General features: G+C 38.2%; 1 protein-coding gene across 6 annotated transcripts in view; it reads left to right on the top strand.

Moving 5' to 3' along the window:
- The first annotated feature begins 218 nt into the window (after positions 1-218).
- MTX3 (metaxin 3) overlaps positions 219-17,859 on the top strand; it is a 37,326-nt gene continuing 19,685 nt past the window's right edge. The window contains exons 1-9 of one of the 6 annotated variants that reach the window (XM_082724406.1): positions 223-333; positions 841-910; positions 1,281-1,357; positions 2,312-2,404; positions 2,980-3,162; positions 3,306-3,382; positions 3,879-4,036; positions 5,306-5,394; positions 7,344-13,966. In XM_082724406.1, the coding sequence (XP_082580532.1) occupies positions 253-333; positions 841-910; positions 1,281-1,357; positions 2,312-2,404; positions 2,980-3,162; positions 3,306-3,382; positions 3,879-4,036; positions 5,306-5,394; positions 7,344-7,454 (939 nt within the window). In that variant the 5' untranslated portion in view covers positions 223-252 and the 3' untranslated portion in view covers positions 7,455-13,966. Of the gene's footprint in view, positions 334-840; positions 911-1,280; positions 1,358-2,311; positions 2,405-2,979; positions 3,163-3,305; positions 3,383-3,878; positions 4,037-5,305; positions 5,395-7,343; positions 13,967-14,969; positions 17,203-17,859 lie in introns of those variants that run through there. The other 5 variants (XR_014309959.1, XM_082724404.1, XM_082724403.1 and 2 more) reach the window with 5 other exon arrangements.

The following is a 17,859-nucleotide window of genomic DNA, read 5'->3' on the forward strand; positions in this document are numbered from 1 at the left end:
GGATTCTTAACCATTAGGCCAGGCTGATTCTAAGTGGGCTTTTATTTTTTATTTATTTTTATTATTATTATTTTTTTTAATTTAAATTCAATTAGCTAAGGTGAGGGCACTTTTAACCCCTCCACCTCTCCTTGCCACACCTCTTCACAGTCCAAAGGTACTTTTCCCTCCCTCCGCCCCGCCCTGTGCTTCAACGTGCCGGAAATTGGGCCGCTAAGTACTTCCGGTGTAGCAAAGGTCAGCCCCGGCAAGATGGCGGCCCCCTTGGAGCTCAGTTGCTGGGGAGGTGGCTGGGGGCTCCCATCGGTGCACAGCGAGTCCCTGGTGGTGATGGTGAGGCCGCCTTGCGGGCCAGGGCGCAGGAAAGATGGGCGGGGCCAGAGGCGCGAGGCTGACTGGGTCTGGTCTCCGTCGCTCGTCGCGGTTCCCTGCGGCGCTGCAGGGCCGAGAGTTGCCGGGGAGCTTCTTGCTGCACTGCCCTGGGTTCCTTACTCTGGAGTCACAGCCTGGCCTGTGACCCCGCCAAGGCCTCGCGGAAGAGTCATGGCTTTCCCGTTTGGCTCCGAGTCTTTTCAGCCTTGCAGAGCTTTCTGGGCGGTGGAATGAAAAGCCAAAGCTGGGTGCACGCGCGCCCAGCTCTGCATCCCCCAGACGTTTGGGGGAACAGAGTCCCCGAAACATGGGCAGCTGACGCGCGGGTCCTCTGCTAGACAGCCGGAGAGGGAGGGACACAGCCCGCGTGTCAGGCGTTTCTGCCTTAGGGGGACCAGGCTATAAAGTTGCTCTGTAGATTTGCGCTACGTACTCAAGCCTAATGTTTTATTGCAAACTTTGTTTCAGGCTTACGCCAAATTTTCTGGTGCACCCTTGAAAGTCAATGTCATAGATAACACCTGGAGAGGTTCAAGAGGTACAGTGTAAACATTTTAATACACTTTACTGCTGTGTTTGAAATTACTCCCCCTTCCTCCCCGAATTTAAACCTGTGAGGCATACAGCCATGGAATACCTTGGAGTTTAGTTTCTTCTTGCCATGACCTTGGCTTTATGTTGCTTATGGTTTGATCATTCTGAGTAGTACTTTAAAATATAAGCCAGATCAATGGAAATTACGAGAAATGACAGTGTTCTCCAAAACTGCATTGTGAAATTGCAAAAAACTAAGATGAGCTTACTCATTTCCCCCCTCCAAATGGCAGTTGGTGTAGTTTTTAGGGGATCAGAATCCCTTCAGAGGAAGTAGAAACATTTCCTTGTATGTGAACTGTTTTTGGTTATAGGAGATGTACCAATTTTGACAACTGAAGACAACATTGTTTCTCAGCCTGCAAAAATACTAAACTTTTTAAGAAAACAGGTGGGTGGTTCATTTTTAACATGTTCCCTGCATGTTACTTAAAAACAACAAAAATAAAAACATTGTAAAGTTTTTTTAAATTTTTTTAAACCAAATCAGTAGATAATTGGAGATACCTCAGGTTTGATATAAAAATGGACTTGAGAATTACTGCTCTGAATCATGAGTTGTATTGTGATTTGAAAGTCATATAGTGAAGTACACTCAATTTATATTTTCATATACTGTTCTGGATTTAAGTTTAGACATAAGCAGATTCAATGAAGCCATCTTCACGATTACACTTACTGATACGATTGTCAATTTAGTCACAAAGCTGCTACACACTTTCTGCTGCATATGACATCTGAGTTCCCACCAGCTAGCAACTATTTTATTTTTAAAGAACACTTAACTAGAGAGTTGCAATTAAATGTTTCATGAAGTAATGTATCTAAAATGGGCGAGCATGTAAAGATTTGTATAATGTATCCAGAATATTTAAACATGTAAAGACTTCTTTAAATACCAAAGTTATAATTGGGTTTGACAATACTTTTCTTAAAAAAGTCAGTCCTATGTCAACAAAATTTAGAACTGTTTTAAATTGGGGGGGGGGGGGTTTCTTTCTTTTTTCATGGGGAAAAATGCAACTAATTAGAACTTCTTCCTTATTATTAAAAATAATAGCTTCTGTTTATTAAGTTTGCACTATATGGCAAGCACTAACAAAACTGGGTCATAAACAATCATTAAATAATAGCAGTTAAAAAAAAAAAAACAGTATTTACTGACCTTACCGTGTGTGTGATGTTGTGCTAAGAATTTTATATGCATCAAGCTGCATTTGTCACTGATTTGGTATTTATTGTTCTGCCTTTTAATATCTTATTTGCCATTTTTGAGGAATAATAGCTTCCCTGTTTTGAGATGCCCTTGACTTCTCAAGTATTTTGGTTTTATGTTTTTTCATAGAAATATAATGCTGATTATGAACTCTCAGCAAAACAGGGGGCAGATACCCTGGCTTACATTGCTCTCATCGAAGAGAAGCTTCTTCCTGCAGTGGTAAGCATTGGTATTATAGTGACCTACTAAAAATATCCTTCAGGCTATTTAGAAGGAGCATAGTGAAAATGGCTTAAGAGAGGAAGTTTCATTTATGTATTAATCTTGATTCTGTGTTACTGTGCAACTGGATTGTTAGACATTCAACTAGGACAGGAAACAATGAAGTGAAAGGTAATGTCATTTTGGAAATAAATTTATTTATGGAAGATGGAGTTTGGTGCTCCCATGTATAGAAATCAGCTAAGTATAGTTCATTCATTCAACAAGTATTTATTGAGCAGATATATGCCAGGCCTTGTTCTGGGTGCATGGGATACAGCAATCAACAGATGCATGTTTTTAAAATCTTGTTTTATATTTGGGTCATTCAAATTGGGAAAGTTGGATGAAGCTACTTTAGACAAAGATGTTTATCAAAAACTTTCACTTGATCAGATGACCTTTCTTTTAATAAAAGAACATGCTTGTAGTGGGTTTGTTTTTGATTTTGATTTTGGTTTTTTGATTGGAGGGGGTTTGTTTTTTGTTTTTGGTTTGGTTTTGGTTTTTAGTTGTTTTTGTTTGGTTTGCAGCTTCACACATTCTGGGTTGAGAGTGACAATTACTTTACTGTGACAAAGCCATGGTTTGCTTCACGAATTCCTTTTCCCTTGAGTTTGATTCTGCCTGGAAGGATGTCTAAGGGAGCACTAAATAGAATTCTTCTGACTAGAGGAGAGCCTCCTCTCTACCACCTCCGAGAAGTGGAAGCTCAGGTATGGTTGGGATTACTTTCAAAGCAAGGGGCCTCCAGAGGAGGAACACAAGAGGCAGCAGAGATGAATGTACCTAAATGCCTGCCTAAAAGGAGTTCTAGAGCATCCTTCCTACTTTTGAGTTGTTATTTTGTCCTTATTAGATATACAGAGATGCCAAGGAGTGCCTAAATCTTCTGTCAAACAGATTGGGAACATCTCAGTTTTTCTTTGGAGATACGTGAGTGCATTCCCTTCAAAATCATTCTGATGTTTTGTATGCATGTAATCAATAAACAGTTACCTAAAGCAAGTCGTCTTGCCCCCCTTTATGAGTTTTTTACTTTAATAAAAAGATTTAATGGATTACTCTAGTGAACTTTTTCTGTCCGTGGTAATCAAACATTGACTCCATATGCTATCTGTGTGAATTTAAAATATCTAAGGCTATTCCCACCCTGTCTCTTATCTGTACATAACACTTGTGAGTAAACATGCGTCTTTACTTTATAACTTTTCTTCTAAATAAAATAAATGGTTACAGTATTTAAAAAACTACTGAATATAACCCTCATTCATTGCATCATTTTATAAGCAAAAATATGTAGTAAACCTTTTAAAAGGCTATATTATATACTCCAGAATTGGCAAATGGATTTGAGAAAAAATATTTTTAACATAATCCCACATTAGTATTTTCCTATGTGTTTTTCAAAAAATCCTTAATTTATTTTTAGGCCATCTACCTTGGATGCCTATGTATTTGGTTTCCTCGCACCACTTTATAAAGTACGCTTTCCTAAAGTTCAGTTACAAGAACATCTGAAACAGCTCTCCAACCTGTGCCGTTTCTGTGATGACATCCTAAACAGTTATTTTAGGCTTAGTCTTGGAGGTAAGCTGGCCCCTCTTCAGCTAATCTGTGTTTGCATAGAATATCTGCGTATTTTCCAATGGACATATAAGCAAAATTCATGACTTATTGAAGAAATTTGTGTATTGTCTGTAATGTTGAATTGTAGCACTTAAAACAGTTGCATTTTTCCAAATTTATTCCCATGTGCTAGTTCTACTTTAAATAGAGAAATAGACGTTTGCCTTTTGTCTGTTCTTCTAGATTTTATACATTTCTTGCCTCTTGTTCTTCTTTAAAAATTGCCCCTTTGAAGTGGATCATTTTCTTCTAAAAGTTAACCACAGGTATTTATTGAGTCCCTGCTAAAAGATAGCATTTATCCTAATGCAAATGGGCAATTATTTTAAATGTTGCTTCCTGCATTTTCCTGCGTGAACAGGAATCAGCAGCAGATTGATTTGGGGGAGGTACACTCCCATGATTCCACTACTTGAAAACTGGTTGCATCAGATTGGAGGTATTGTAAATAGAGGGTACCCGTCACTTAGGATATGGTTCCTTGGGAGTGTGGGACCTTGTGCTTAAGTGATCAGGATACGAAATTTGTATTGGGAGAATTGGCAGAGACTGTTCTTTTAAGGAAACAGAAGTTACAAGGGTAACTGGCTTAGGGACAGTTTCTTTTTCAGGGTGGGTTGTGTGTTTGGTAGAGAGCGAGGGGTTAGCAGTTAGAGGGTCATCAAACTAAGTACCTTTCAACCTTGTTACTCTGGAACAGTGATTAGCAAACCTGGCTAGAGGACAAATACAGAATTTTGGCTCCTTTGTCAGATTTACTGAATTAGCATCTCATAGGCATGGAGCCCAGGAATCTGTATCTTTTTAAGTCCCTCCAAATACTGTGAATGCCTGGTTGGGTGCCGTATCGGAGTCTCTGCCTTAGAAGGCTGTCCCAGTCGTTGTGACTGAAGGCTTATTTGGTATGAGTGGGGAAAAGGTACAACTCAAATTTGAGAAGGATATGAGGACTGCTGTGCTCTTTGACTAACTACACTTGCTAACTGCATAACACTTGGCTGTCTACTTAATAGACTAATTTAGTCTTTTTGTTTAGGGTTTGGTTTTGGGAGCATTACTATCTCTTTTAACTTTGCCTTTAAACCCATAATTGTTTTTCATTTTGCCTAGTTTTATTTATTTATTTTTGGAGGGTGGCATACTTGGGAGGGTGGAGAGACTCAAAATTCTTTCAGTATAAACAGCTTTTCAAAATTTTCTGTCTTTCTGATTTCTGTCCTGGCTTCTTAGGCATCTCTCCTGCTGGACAAGAAACGGTAGATGCAAATCTGCAGAAACTCACACAACTTGTAAATAAGGAATCCAACTTGATTGAAAAGGTCAAGTTTATTTCAATCATTATTTTATAGTAGTTTAGTATTTTCCTTCCTGAAATTAATATTGTAACTTTTAATTGTAAAGTTAATGCATATTAACTAAGTTAATATGCATTAACTTTACCCTCTTAGTTTTTTTTAAGAGTTTATTTTTTCCATAAAGCTGCTCAAATATACATTTATTGAAGTTGTACATAATACAGTGTTTTGAAGCCAGTAGTGACCTGATTACTTTGAGAGTGGTATTGGGTTTACTTTTACCACATAATTAGTGATTTTTCAAATTAGGAGACCCAAAAGCCCAGTTTAAATAAAAAAACAAAAAGACAAAACTAAAACACTTCTTTGCTTGTCTGTTTCTGTCTCTGAAGGATAGCACTTCTTGAGATTATAAGCACCTGTGCTTGTCCTTTCTGAATAGCACTATGATGTCTTTTTCTTTCTTCTACTTAAACTGTGTTATTTTTTTCTCCTTCCTTTCCTTATCTGTTCTTAATGTCGCTTATGGTTTTTGGTCTTGTTGTTGTGTTTAATCAGTGGGCATATTTTGCCACTTTGGGTTTGCTCATTCGATAAGAGAGATATTGAGGAAGTACATAGGGGAGATAGCCAGTAATGGAAATTTCAAAGGTGATTCTAGTTGAAAAAATCCAAGAGACTTACGCATTTTCCCCCAAATGTCTGATGAACTTGCTTTTTTTCTTATACCAGTGAATGATACTTCCTTTTCACTAACCAGTGAGGCACTGTGGCCTGATAGCACTGGCCCTCAGTTCCTGAGGTCTCAGTAACGGCACCGTGTTGTGTGAGCTTTTGAGTTGTCTCACTAGTCCTCACAGCAGCTCTGTGTACTCCATCAGCTACTCCATCAGCCCTGTATTACAGATAAGGACAGTGACACTTCGAGAGTAGTATATGTCACCTACGTAAGGTCATTCAGCTGGCTAGAAGCAGAAAGGGTATTTGAACTCTGGAGACTGGATTCCAACATGGGCTCTGTAGTTAGTCAGCTGCAAATGAAGGAGATAGATACCTGGAACTCTGAATCCAGTACTAGTAGTACTAGTTGCCAGAAACCTCTGCCTCTCCCTGGCATGACCATTCTGTTTCTTCTTACAGTATTTCATGTGTTGTTAGAACATGAGTAGTGAGTAGAACTGAGCAGTAAAACTGTAAAAGACCAGTACTAAAGTTTAGGTGGGCTGACTACACGCCAAGTTTATCTTCTTAGCCCAACTCAGTCAATCCCGTGAGAGGAAATATGCTGACTGTTTAAATGTGGGTCATAGAAAGATTATGTAGATTGTTTTAGACACTTAACTGCTAGATAGGGGCCATCCAGTAGAGTTTTCATTTTCTCTGTGTGGCAAATTCATGACAGCCATGTAGAGGGAACCACGAGATATCTGCCTGTGCGGAAAGGGCACCCAGGAGGCACCCAATTGTATCACTTGGTACACTTCTATCTTGGGTCATCATCAATATATGAGAGCTTCCTAACTCTAAGTCAGGCACTCTGTTTCATATCTGCTCTCGGTGTGGTTCACTGTTGACTACCGGTGTTAGGACAACAAACCTATTGGCTACTATTGTTCACCATTTGGACAGAAAATATAGAGCTTAAAAAAAGAAAGAGTAATATTTGAGGGACTTAATTCTTGTAAGAAAAAAGCCTGACAACACAATTGATTCAAGGCGTTCACCAGGAATACTTTTTTCCATTGGAAGGCATCAAAGACGAGCAACATAGCTTTTATACATACACTGAGTTAGCTGGTATTTGGGGTGCAACATTTCGAATTCTTGAGTATTTGTAAGGAAAAGGTTTCTCAGGCAGTCCTGGAACCATATGGTTCTGTACTCTTCCAGGCTATGGTTTGGACGGGGAGACCACAGTCCACACAAGTGGTGCCACCGCCATTAGTCAGATATATCTTTTGTACGTTCCACAGATGGATGACAATCTTCGCCAAAGCCCTCAGCTTCCTCCTCGGAAACTGCCAACACTTAAATTGACTCCAGCAGAAGAAGAAAGTAATTCCTTACAACGGCTATCGCCCTGACAGTCCTCATGCTTTGTGTCCAAAGTCATGTGATTGTTGCAGTCATCTCTTACACTACTTATGTGATGGCAAACAGAAAATGTCATTAGTAGGTATAAGGAAGGCTCTAAAAAGAAACTTTCTCTGACATCTAGTTTTTCTTAATTAGGAAGCTTGTATTTTAGCTTGGCAGTGCACTTTACATAACATCAGAGTAAATGCTAAATGAACTTGGGGAAAAAAGAAAACACACTGTACTGTATATTTAAACAACAACAACAGCCTGCCTTAATCTTGGCAGATTTTTGCCTTTAGTTCACATGTTGCTGACCAAAACATACAATTCTGTTCTGAATGTGTGCTCTTATTTATTCAAGTTAATTTATTATTAATTTAGTTTTCTTGGAACAGTTTAAATATCTAATATGTGGCTCTTTGAGGCTTTTTTTCTTCTGTTTAGAAATTTTGATGCCAATTTTAGACGTTAGGGAAAAATGTAATGTTCTCATATTCTATTTACTTCAGTAGAAAAGCCTGTATTTAAAAAGCAACAAGGAATGTGCTTTTGAATTATGCTCTCAGAAGTGTAATCTTTTGGGCTATCAGTACTATACACACACACACATATATATATATGTCTGCGAGATATATATATGTATCACAGGTGGTTTCATATAATACTCATCTGACTGTATGCACTTCAATAGAACATTGGTATTGGTGATGTGTTCAGTTAAGGTTGGCAAGGATTCTTTTAGTTTATTGGACCAATGGCAGCTTTAGACCTATGTATTTGTAGTACATTTTTAACTCAAGTCCTCTCTTTCTTGGATTAATTTTAGGGGAACTGAGTATATTGGTCATCATTTATTATGCTAGGCTATAAAGTCTTACTGAAAGTTGCCCAACTGTCAGATACTACTCTGCTAGAGTGACAGAAGTACCTACTGTGTGCTTGGTCCAAGTTCATCATGCTTGAACCAGTGTTCTTTTCATAAAACGACTGTCACATAGTCAAAAGCTTTATGGCAACTTATTATTTTCCATATAGTTTTGAACTACAGTTGAAGCATCTAATGGGATATTTGGAAATAGCGGTAGTTTTTAAAGAGTATTTTCTATTTATTGGTTGCCGACCTGTTAAAGGATTTGCTGTGCAGGTGATTTTCCTTATAACAGAATCTCTCTAATTTTAGTGGCTGAGGTGCTTCTGTTGTCCTAAAACCACTTCTGGGGTTTTTAAAATATAGGATCATGTTTTTGATTAGTGTCTCAAAAGATTACTATGGTGCTCAGCAAATCTTACCACGTCGTGCAGAAACCCCCATGTTAAGAAAACAGCTCTGTAGTCAAGAGACTTGCCTAATTGGAGCTGAATGGAGCTCAGCTGTGTTTGACTTAAATCCTCCCAGTTTGCTCTGTATTTAGGTAGCTCTTGATGCAGGAGTCTATAAGTCATTTTAAATATTTTTTCTTGAAAGTTTTAATTAAATGAGAAACAAGGTAGTCTTCAAAATCTTATCTGTTTGGATGTATTTAGGGAAAATAACTAATGACTTTCACATTACTTCTGCAATGAGTTTGTGTGCTCTGTATTAATTTTCTATTAGATTCCAGCAATCCAAAATCCGTACGAATATTCTATATTAAAAATCATGACCATAGGACTTACCGTCCTCTGGGATTGATGTATATTGGAGAAGGGTGGTTAACACATTAATCAGTCTATTTATACTTTAGTTAGGGTTGGTCTTTTTCAATTGTGATTTATGTTAAGTCTTCAAAGAAGCATTTGAAGTGGCTTAAAATTGTCAATGTACATAAAACAGGACAATTAAAATTAGGTTTGGGAAAAATGAAAAATTGGGGGAGAAAGAGCTATATCAACCCTAACAGATTCTAAAATCAAATGGTAAATTTAACTCCCAAGTTTCTCCCTGGGCACAAAGATAATACTGGCTTATGTAAAGTTTTCTGGGAGTAAAACTACTAATATCCATGCTAAGGATAGTGTGTTTAAATTTTTATACGAATGTAGAGATCGTGTTCTTACGTCACAGAATTCAGCCAATAAACATATTGTAACATTTCACGTTTTGAAAGTTTAATGAAAGATAGCATTCTAGAATAACATGTATTTGTCATTTTTTAGTACAAAAGATATCTGTAATAATGATTTACTTCCTTTTGGTCATTCCTGCTTTGAATTGCCTTTAGACTTGCAGTACATAGGCTAGGATGTTTCCAGACTACCTTTCCTAAGATGCAAAATGTGATTTAGATAAGTGAGAATTTATACAGTGGGATTCTTAGTTGAGCATTTTGAGGATAAGCCAACAAGATGTCAGGAATCTATAACTGAGTATAAAGCATTCCAGGGATGAGCCACGCATCGAAGAAGCTCTTAGAAAGAAAGAACTTTCCAGATTGGCCAGAGAGCTTGTGACCAGCCTGTCAGGATATGTTCTGGATAAAGTTTCAGTTGCTGAGATAAATGGTACACAGTGTTTAACAAAATACTGTGAGCTACTTTCTTGAGGACGTGATGGTGGAATATGACCAAAGGGACTGTGTTTGTGTTTATATTTGTTGGTATTATAGGATTAGAAAACCAGTCAGATAATTCCCATAAGATAAAGATCTTCCATCAGTGGATGGCCACCGGTCATCCATAAGATTGACCGTTTCTTTGAACACTAAAGACACTCTAAAAAGCATTGAGGATTGTCATTCCTTCACCATGGTTATATTCCCCTGCAAAGATTGGCAACGACAAATTTCAGCTTAGGGTTGTTTGTATTATTTTGGGAGTACTAGAGAATTGCAAGAGTTTTATAATAAATCCAAAGCATTTTGATTTGCATTTGTAATTTCTATTTATTTAATATTACTAGATTTATTAATGTGAAGGAATCAGGGAGCTTATTTCAAACACAGCTGAGTTGCAGTTTTCAGAAGTCTACAAAACTAGAAAGAAACTAGACATCAAAAGAGGCAGAAACGTATCAATGATACAATCTCAGAAAACCAATTTTTTAAGGTGCCTTCATGTGATAATTGTGGTATTTAAAGTCAGGAGTATGTTTTCATGAAGACTGTTCCAAGAATATATATCCACCAGGCCTATTGGGTTTTTTGACAATTTTCCATAAACAGTCAAAAGTCTTAACCCTTTAAAACCAAAATATAAAGTCAAGCTGAATGATGGATACACAGTCACTGTACTATTTTTGGAACTTCTTATGAGTCTGTATATCAAAAGGGTTTTAAAAAGTAAATTTATGATTATCTACATAAACTCTGATTTAAATCAAATGATTCAATCATAGTATTTAGTGTTCAGTTCCAGACAAATACATAATATAAATTAAATATAACTTACTTCCTTCTTAAGTTTAAAGAAAGAAACACCTCAGGTTTGTAACGACTGAGTATCTAAAGATCTGCTTTGCCCTACCAGAAAAGAAAAAACAACAATCTAAAACCAAGAACTCCAATTCCCTATAAAATATCCTATGATTTTATATTTGTAGTAGTATCTTCTTTCTGTGGTACCTGGGTTTACCTTTTTGGGTAAGATACATTAAGAAAAAGTTCTTTGTCTTCATGGGGTGGTAGTTCTTTGCTTTGCTGTGTTCTCTCTAATTACACAGTGTGACGAGGTGTGCGCTAGGGCCGTGCTTTGATGAAGAAGGTGCAGCATCTGTGTGTTTTTGTTCTAAGCTCAGAGGGATTTAGTAATTGACTTCATCTTGCTTTGGTTATTTATATAATTGAAATCCTGATCAGAGCCGCTGAGAATAATTTGGGTTTTGATTATTGTCTCTTGTATATGTTGTTGGCATTAAGAATTATCTTTTGTCTTTTTTTCTTGTTCAGCTCTGTGGAATTTACATTTGCTCTTTGGTGTTTTCTTATTTCTTAAATGGATTATTAAGAAATTTATTGTAAATTACATGAACTAAAGATTTGTAATCTGTTACCCTCAAAGGTTTTTTTTAAGATTTTATGTATTTACTTTGAGAGAGACAGAGCAAGCATACACAAGTAAGGGGAGGGGCAAAAGTAGAGGGAGAAGCAGGCTCCCCACTGAGCAGGCAGCCATGCAGGGGAAACAGGGCTCAGTCCCAGGACCCTGGGATCATGACCTGAGCTAAAGGCAGATGCTTAACCAGCTGAGCCACCCAGGTGCCCCTGCCCTGAAAGGTTTAACTGAATTGTCATTAGATCTTCAAAAGGCTGATTTTCACAGAGAGTAAAGAGGAAGTTTTGGGGTTTTTTAAGGGTTTTCAAAATATTTTAGCCCCTGTTGGGATGTTAAGTAGGGTTTGCTAGGAAGCCCAAAATCTTGCTGGAATGTTGTGTTTGCTAAAAGCCCAGGTTACTGGCCCTAGTTAAAACCACTGCGATTGAGGTGAAGAGCTATTCTCAGAATCAAAAGCATACAGCAATTATTTATTCCAGATGAAGAGGCCAGTGATTATGGATGAGAATTAACATTCTTGTATAATGGTATAAGAAAATGTAACTTTGAGCTGGACATTTGTAGAGAGGGGAATGTTGTGATAGAAGAATATTCTTAGCAAAACAAAGTAGTTTCTTTTAAAAAAAAATGACAGGAAAGCAAGTCATTTTGTATCCTGATTATTATTAATGTGAAATTATACCATAAGATTTTTAAAAAACCATCTTTTAGTTCCCTGGAGAAAAAGGTGTGTTTTGGCAGATTATATTGTTATTATGTGACTAGAGGGTTCTGTGGCCAAATAAATTTGGGAAATGCTCTGTTAGGTTACTCTAGGCTTTTCTGAATCTTTGTGTGGTTTCAGTTTCTGAGAAGGGCCTATCTTGTCTGTGCTGTTTCCCTGATTTATTGTATACGGTTTGTTTTTTGTTTTGTGGGTTTTGTTTACAATAGGTATCTTCTGGGATTTTTATTCTGAGAAATATACTTAGGGAAGCACTACCCTGGAGTGGTTTTGCTTGTTGGTGCTAATTGCAAAGGTTTCCTGTTGTCAGGTGCCCCTCTATTGAGTGGTGATCAAAAATGGGAAGATAGGTTAGGACTCCCTTGGACCATGAAGTTGAAGGGAGGGGGAGCATGGGTTTAAACAGTTTGGTTATGCTCCTGTGAAGCTCCTGGTCAGTTAGTTTCTTTCCCTAGAATCCCAGCTGGCTTGGAACAGCTGTGCAGGGACATGACCAGGTGGCTCCAGAGAACTCAGCAGCATTTAGGAATCTCTGAGACAGTGGGGGCCAACTTGCAATTCTGGAACAAATTTTCAGATCATTTTTGGCTGTGCTTTAAAAGTGCCAAAAAGGTGATGGGATTTATAGCATTAAAGTCACATATAAGCTGCTGCTTTTATGCATATTTAAATATATATACATGTATATGCGCATATAGACGCACACACTATTGTAGAAAGTTTACAGTTGCTTCAATGACAAAGCAAAAGAAATTTAATATTTTCAAGTTCTATTCTAGTCTGAAGCTATGTTCTAAACAAGGATTTTATGTTTGTGTGTACATTTTCTAGAATAAGGGTTTACCATTTTCATTAAATTCTAGAGGCTTCGATATCCTAAAAACTTTAAACATCACTAGACCTCCAAATTTCAGAGGACTAAGTGTATGTGATTTCATCTCAAAGTATAAAACTGGATTTCTAATCAGGCATAAGGATGCTCTTTGTTTCTTCTCTGCAGAGTGTACAGTTACCTATTGGAACTTCACACTTTGGATGTGTATTTGATGGAAAGCTTGCCTTTGGTCTTTGCATTGTGTAATGGTGAACATCTAGCCATGTGAAAAGCAGTTGGGTCTTTGCTGTGATTCTTTAGTTTTCCTCCTGCAAATTCAGAGAATTGCCTTTTCATCATTTACTTTACGTATCCCGGATTCTTCGAAATCAAGAGAAATGACTTGCTAGAGTTTGCATCAGTCCTCAGCAAGTCATGCACTTTACAGAGGGCCAGGCTCGCCCGTCGTTCTTCAGACTGCTGGCTCCTTCGCCTGCTATGCTGGGGTCTCTTCATCAGAGAAGGAAGGCTGTACCCAGGCTTTTATGTTGATTTTATGAAGATGAGCTTTATTCCTCTTCTGACTTAATGCTTTAGTTTGTATGATAGGAAATTACATGTTTCCATTTTTCTGTGCATCTTGAAATGGAAATTTGAGGTGTTTCTAATGTCACTTTGGCTTTCTAGAAGATTGAGCACAAAGAAGATTAAGAAATATATGTGTACATATATTGGTTTTGTTCCACCAACCTTATCTTTGGTAAATATTTTAAACATCTCTACTGGTGTACAAATACTATAGTTTTGTTGTAAAGATCTTAAAGCAATGTTGGTCATAATTGAAATATTCTGGTCATGCCTAGTGTGAATATATTTTACTCAGAGATTATGTATAAATACCCAGAAGTGGTAGTGATGATCAATGTTGTAAAGAATTTATTCTGATAAGTGAGAAACTGGATATAATGTCAAAATAGCTATTTTCACAATAAAATCTCAAATTGCCTGAATATTTATTAATTTCGTATTTAATGTTATTTATTCCCTGAGGTAAATATTTTCACTGGGAAGAATTTTTCAGCGGTTGAAAGTGGTTATTTAGTGCTGGGAGTGATCTCGATAGGAGGCTGTTCTTTAGAAAATGTTTATTCTTTTTATAGTGAGTTGAGATCCCTTGTGCTCTTTCTACCCCATGCTGAGGCAGGTTAGAGGCCGCCTTGCTCAGGCACTGGTATGCGAATGACTCACCTCACACAATTTTTCAGGGCTACAGTTGGCTCATCCCTTTGGCCCTATACATTTCTTTTAAATTTTCCCTTTTGCCCACCTAGACAGTCCAGCAATATTTCATGTAACTGAATGGAAGGCATACACTGAGGAAAATGCAGTTGTAGTGAGGGACTGGGGTGCATGTGATGGGGAAGATATTCATGTTTTTTTGCTGCCCCCCCCTTTATAAATGAGGTAGGATACATGGGATAGAGAATCCTGTTATAACTTGAGTCAAGTAAGGGCAGCTTCCCTGAGGGGGTGTCTTTATCAGTAGAATTATTTTTTAATTGAGTATAACTTACATATAGCAAAATGCATTGATCTTCCAAATAGAGCTGTCAGCTATGTAAGTCTCTCACACAAAAAACTGGCTTCATCATTTATACTTCTATCCCCAAAGCACACAAATCTTAACTGCATATGAACTCTGGGTTCTAGGTGAAAGGTTCCTGGGGAAATTGAGGCAGAGGTAGTGATTGCGTGCTTTTTGCCAGAGAGCAGGGAAGAAGAGTTGTTACTGTGGGATAATGGAAGTCCTTTGAGGAAAGACAATTCTTTGGATTTCTAACGCTGAGAACCACACAACAGAGATCTCCAGAACTTTTGTTTCTTAGTTGCTGAGCTCAGAGATTCGACTTTGGTCTTAGGGTTGTTTGGGGACTCTTAGTGTGACGTCCTTCAGTGGATGGTAGACTATGAAATAAACTGTGCTCTCGCTCTCTTTTTCCTTTGCACTAATAGCAGCTGTCCCTAGGAAAGCTTTGAAGTTTCACCATCTTGGGATCTCGTCCTAAGTGATTCTCCGTAAGAGGAACATTGAGATAAAGGGGCACTCGCCAGATCACCGAGTGTGGCAAAATGTGTTGGAGACAAGCATATATGACAACAAGAAGGAGAGTGCTGGGGAGGAATATAAGGATTTGTCTTTACTCAAAAGCAGTTTGTAATTCAGTTCCTAGGTATAGAGCAAGGAGAAGCCAGTCCCTTCTTGGTCAGACAAGAGCTTCAAGACAAAGAGTGAGAAAGCATGCTTCATTTCTCCAGGTACATTAGTCAGCCTCCTGGAATGCATGAGACATCTGTGATGAAGACATGAAGACAGCTGCGCATCATCAAAGACATTTCTAATTTTTAACGCAGCCAAGTTGAGGCTCCAAAAGTTGTTCTTTTCCAAGTGAGACAGAGCTATTCTATTTATTCTACTTTTTGAGTAAGCAAGTGAAAACAAAAGGAAAAAATTAACATTTATAAATACAATGAAGGGTTGGTTCCTCAGATCCCACTTTGAGGAAGATGGTGCTTTTAAGAGTTCACATTTTGAAAAAGGAAATCTTTTGGGATTGAAGAAAGTATGATATTGTCCAAATATCACAGTTAAGACCAAACAGATTTCAGTTTTATGTTAAATGCACAAGCAAACCGACTTATCTGAAGACTCTCAGCTTGTGTCTGATATGCGTCCCAGTTTTCTCCAGGAGGGGAGAAATTGCTTTTCGCATTTAGTGAACACGATTTGGTTGGTATTACGTAAAACAGCCAATTCCCAGCTAAAACAGGTCAATAGATTTAGTCAATATGTTTCGAAAACAGTGTAAAGGGATATAGTTGGTGCAGAAATGAGGAGGAAAAAGAACCCAAGAGAAAGGGACTCTAGAAATGATGTCACTGGGGTTCTGGGGAAGAAGCTGTAGGGAATGTAGAAAGACCATGGATGTCAGAGTTAGCAAGCCCAGCTTAACACAATATACTGAATGGTGATTTTGAGCAAGCCATTGGATTCTTAATCTGCATTGATGTTTATGGCAAGACAGAAGAAAAACCAGATCTGAGTGTATGAAGAGTTTTATGTGTTTGGTTTCTTTTAATTATTATTATTAAATGTGAAACCTACCCCAAATACTCCACCTCTTCTGAATAACGTCTGTTAACATCTGTGTTTTCAGTCTTCTGTTTTTTATACAAACACATAGACAATCCTCTATATATTGTAATCCCATAGTGTGTTCCATTCTGTAATATGCTTTCTCATTTACTATTCAGAAAATCTTATAGGTCATCCCTTATTCTACATGATTTTCAAAGGCTGTGGGCAATTTCATTGTCTGCAGCACTGTGTATTTCATTCCCTTGCGATGGACATGAAGGTAAATTCCTCTGTTAATGGTCCTTGTTACATTCTATCAAACTGCTTCTCAGGAAGCCCGCCCCACTTGATCTCCGGTGCCCCCCTACGTGGGGGAGCCTCCATGACTGCAACCTGCCCAGTTTCTCTGGTTCTCTTCGCCTTCACCCCGTGAGAGGTAACAAATAGCCTGTTTATCTATTTAACATGTGTTTGATAACTACTGTGGTTGAGTATTTCCCCTTATGTCTCTAGGCCATTTGTGTTTCCCCTGTGAGTTCTCCATTCATCCTCTGCATAAAAGTCCAATTAGTGAACTTCACTGAAACCCTGTTTTCTTAGTTGTAAGATGGGGTTTCCATGTGGCCTAAAGGGGATAGCGCATTGCCCATCCTGACCATGTCAGCTGCTCGACAGTGTTATTTCCTTTCATGGTCTTTCCTGGATTAAGAGCTCCTGGGGGACGGAGACTCTTTTCTTCATTGTGCCTTAGCAGTGCTTGGAACATAGAAGGAGCTCAAAAAGGTTTTGAAGAAGGAAGAATAGCTAGAATTTGAAAACATTTTGAGTATATCAGGAAAACGGGTGAGAAAAGTTGAAGCCAAGATCCAGTGAATCAGCAGTGAGAAAACTGGTGGGCTACTCAGAAGCTTACTATTAAAATGGAAGAACTTAAGTTTTCTTCCTAAAACTCTACTAAGAAACAATTTGTTGGGGCACCTGGGTGGCTCAGTGGGTTAAAGCCTCTGCCTTTGGCTCAGGGCATGATCCCAGGGTCCTGGGATCCAGCCCTGTCGGTCTCTCTGCTCAGCAGGGCGCCTGCATCCCGCGCCCCCCCCCCCCCCACTGCCTGCCTCTCTGCCCACTTGTGATCTCTGTCAAATAAATAAATAAAATCTTAAAAAAAAAAAAACCCAACAATTTCTTGTAGACTGAAATGGCTACCGGACACTAAGTACTTATTATATTCAAGGATATAAGTAGCCTTGACAAGTTGACTAATTTTTTTTTTCTTTTTGTAAGCAAAAGGATGTTTTAAGTAGGCTAGGAAAGGAGACTAAGGGGATAAATAATTAAATTTCTTATACAGTGAATAGTAAATTTAAAAAATTATTAATCCTGATTTTCATATATTAGATTTGCCTAGGCTGGGAGTAATGTGTAATAATAATGTAGGTGTATTTTTAAATGGTTGCAGTTTAAAGTAACCCAGTGTCGTGGTGCCTCAAATGCAAGGAAGAAGATCGGTGTTAGGTCCTGTTTTATTCAACATGTCCTGTGACTGGGGGGAGAAGGAGTCAGTGGTTTGTTGATGAGATTTGCAGATGGCTTTAAATTGAGAGGTATTGTAAACAGCAGGAATGACAGAGAAATGATACAAAAGGAGCTGGAAAGGTTAGGAACATGGACAGGAAATCAAATGATTCAGGCTGTAGTAAGCAAGCCAATCTGACATGTGGGGCCAAATAAGAAGAAATACAGATACACCATGAGAGAGACAAACATGGA

The sequence above is a fragment of the Mustela nivalis genome (genome assembly GCF_964662115.1).
Source record: "Mustela nivalis genome assembly, chromosome: 3".
Taxonomy (NCBI): Eukaryota; Metazoa; Chordata; class Mammalia; order Carnivora; family Mustelidae; genus Mustela; species Mustela nivalis.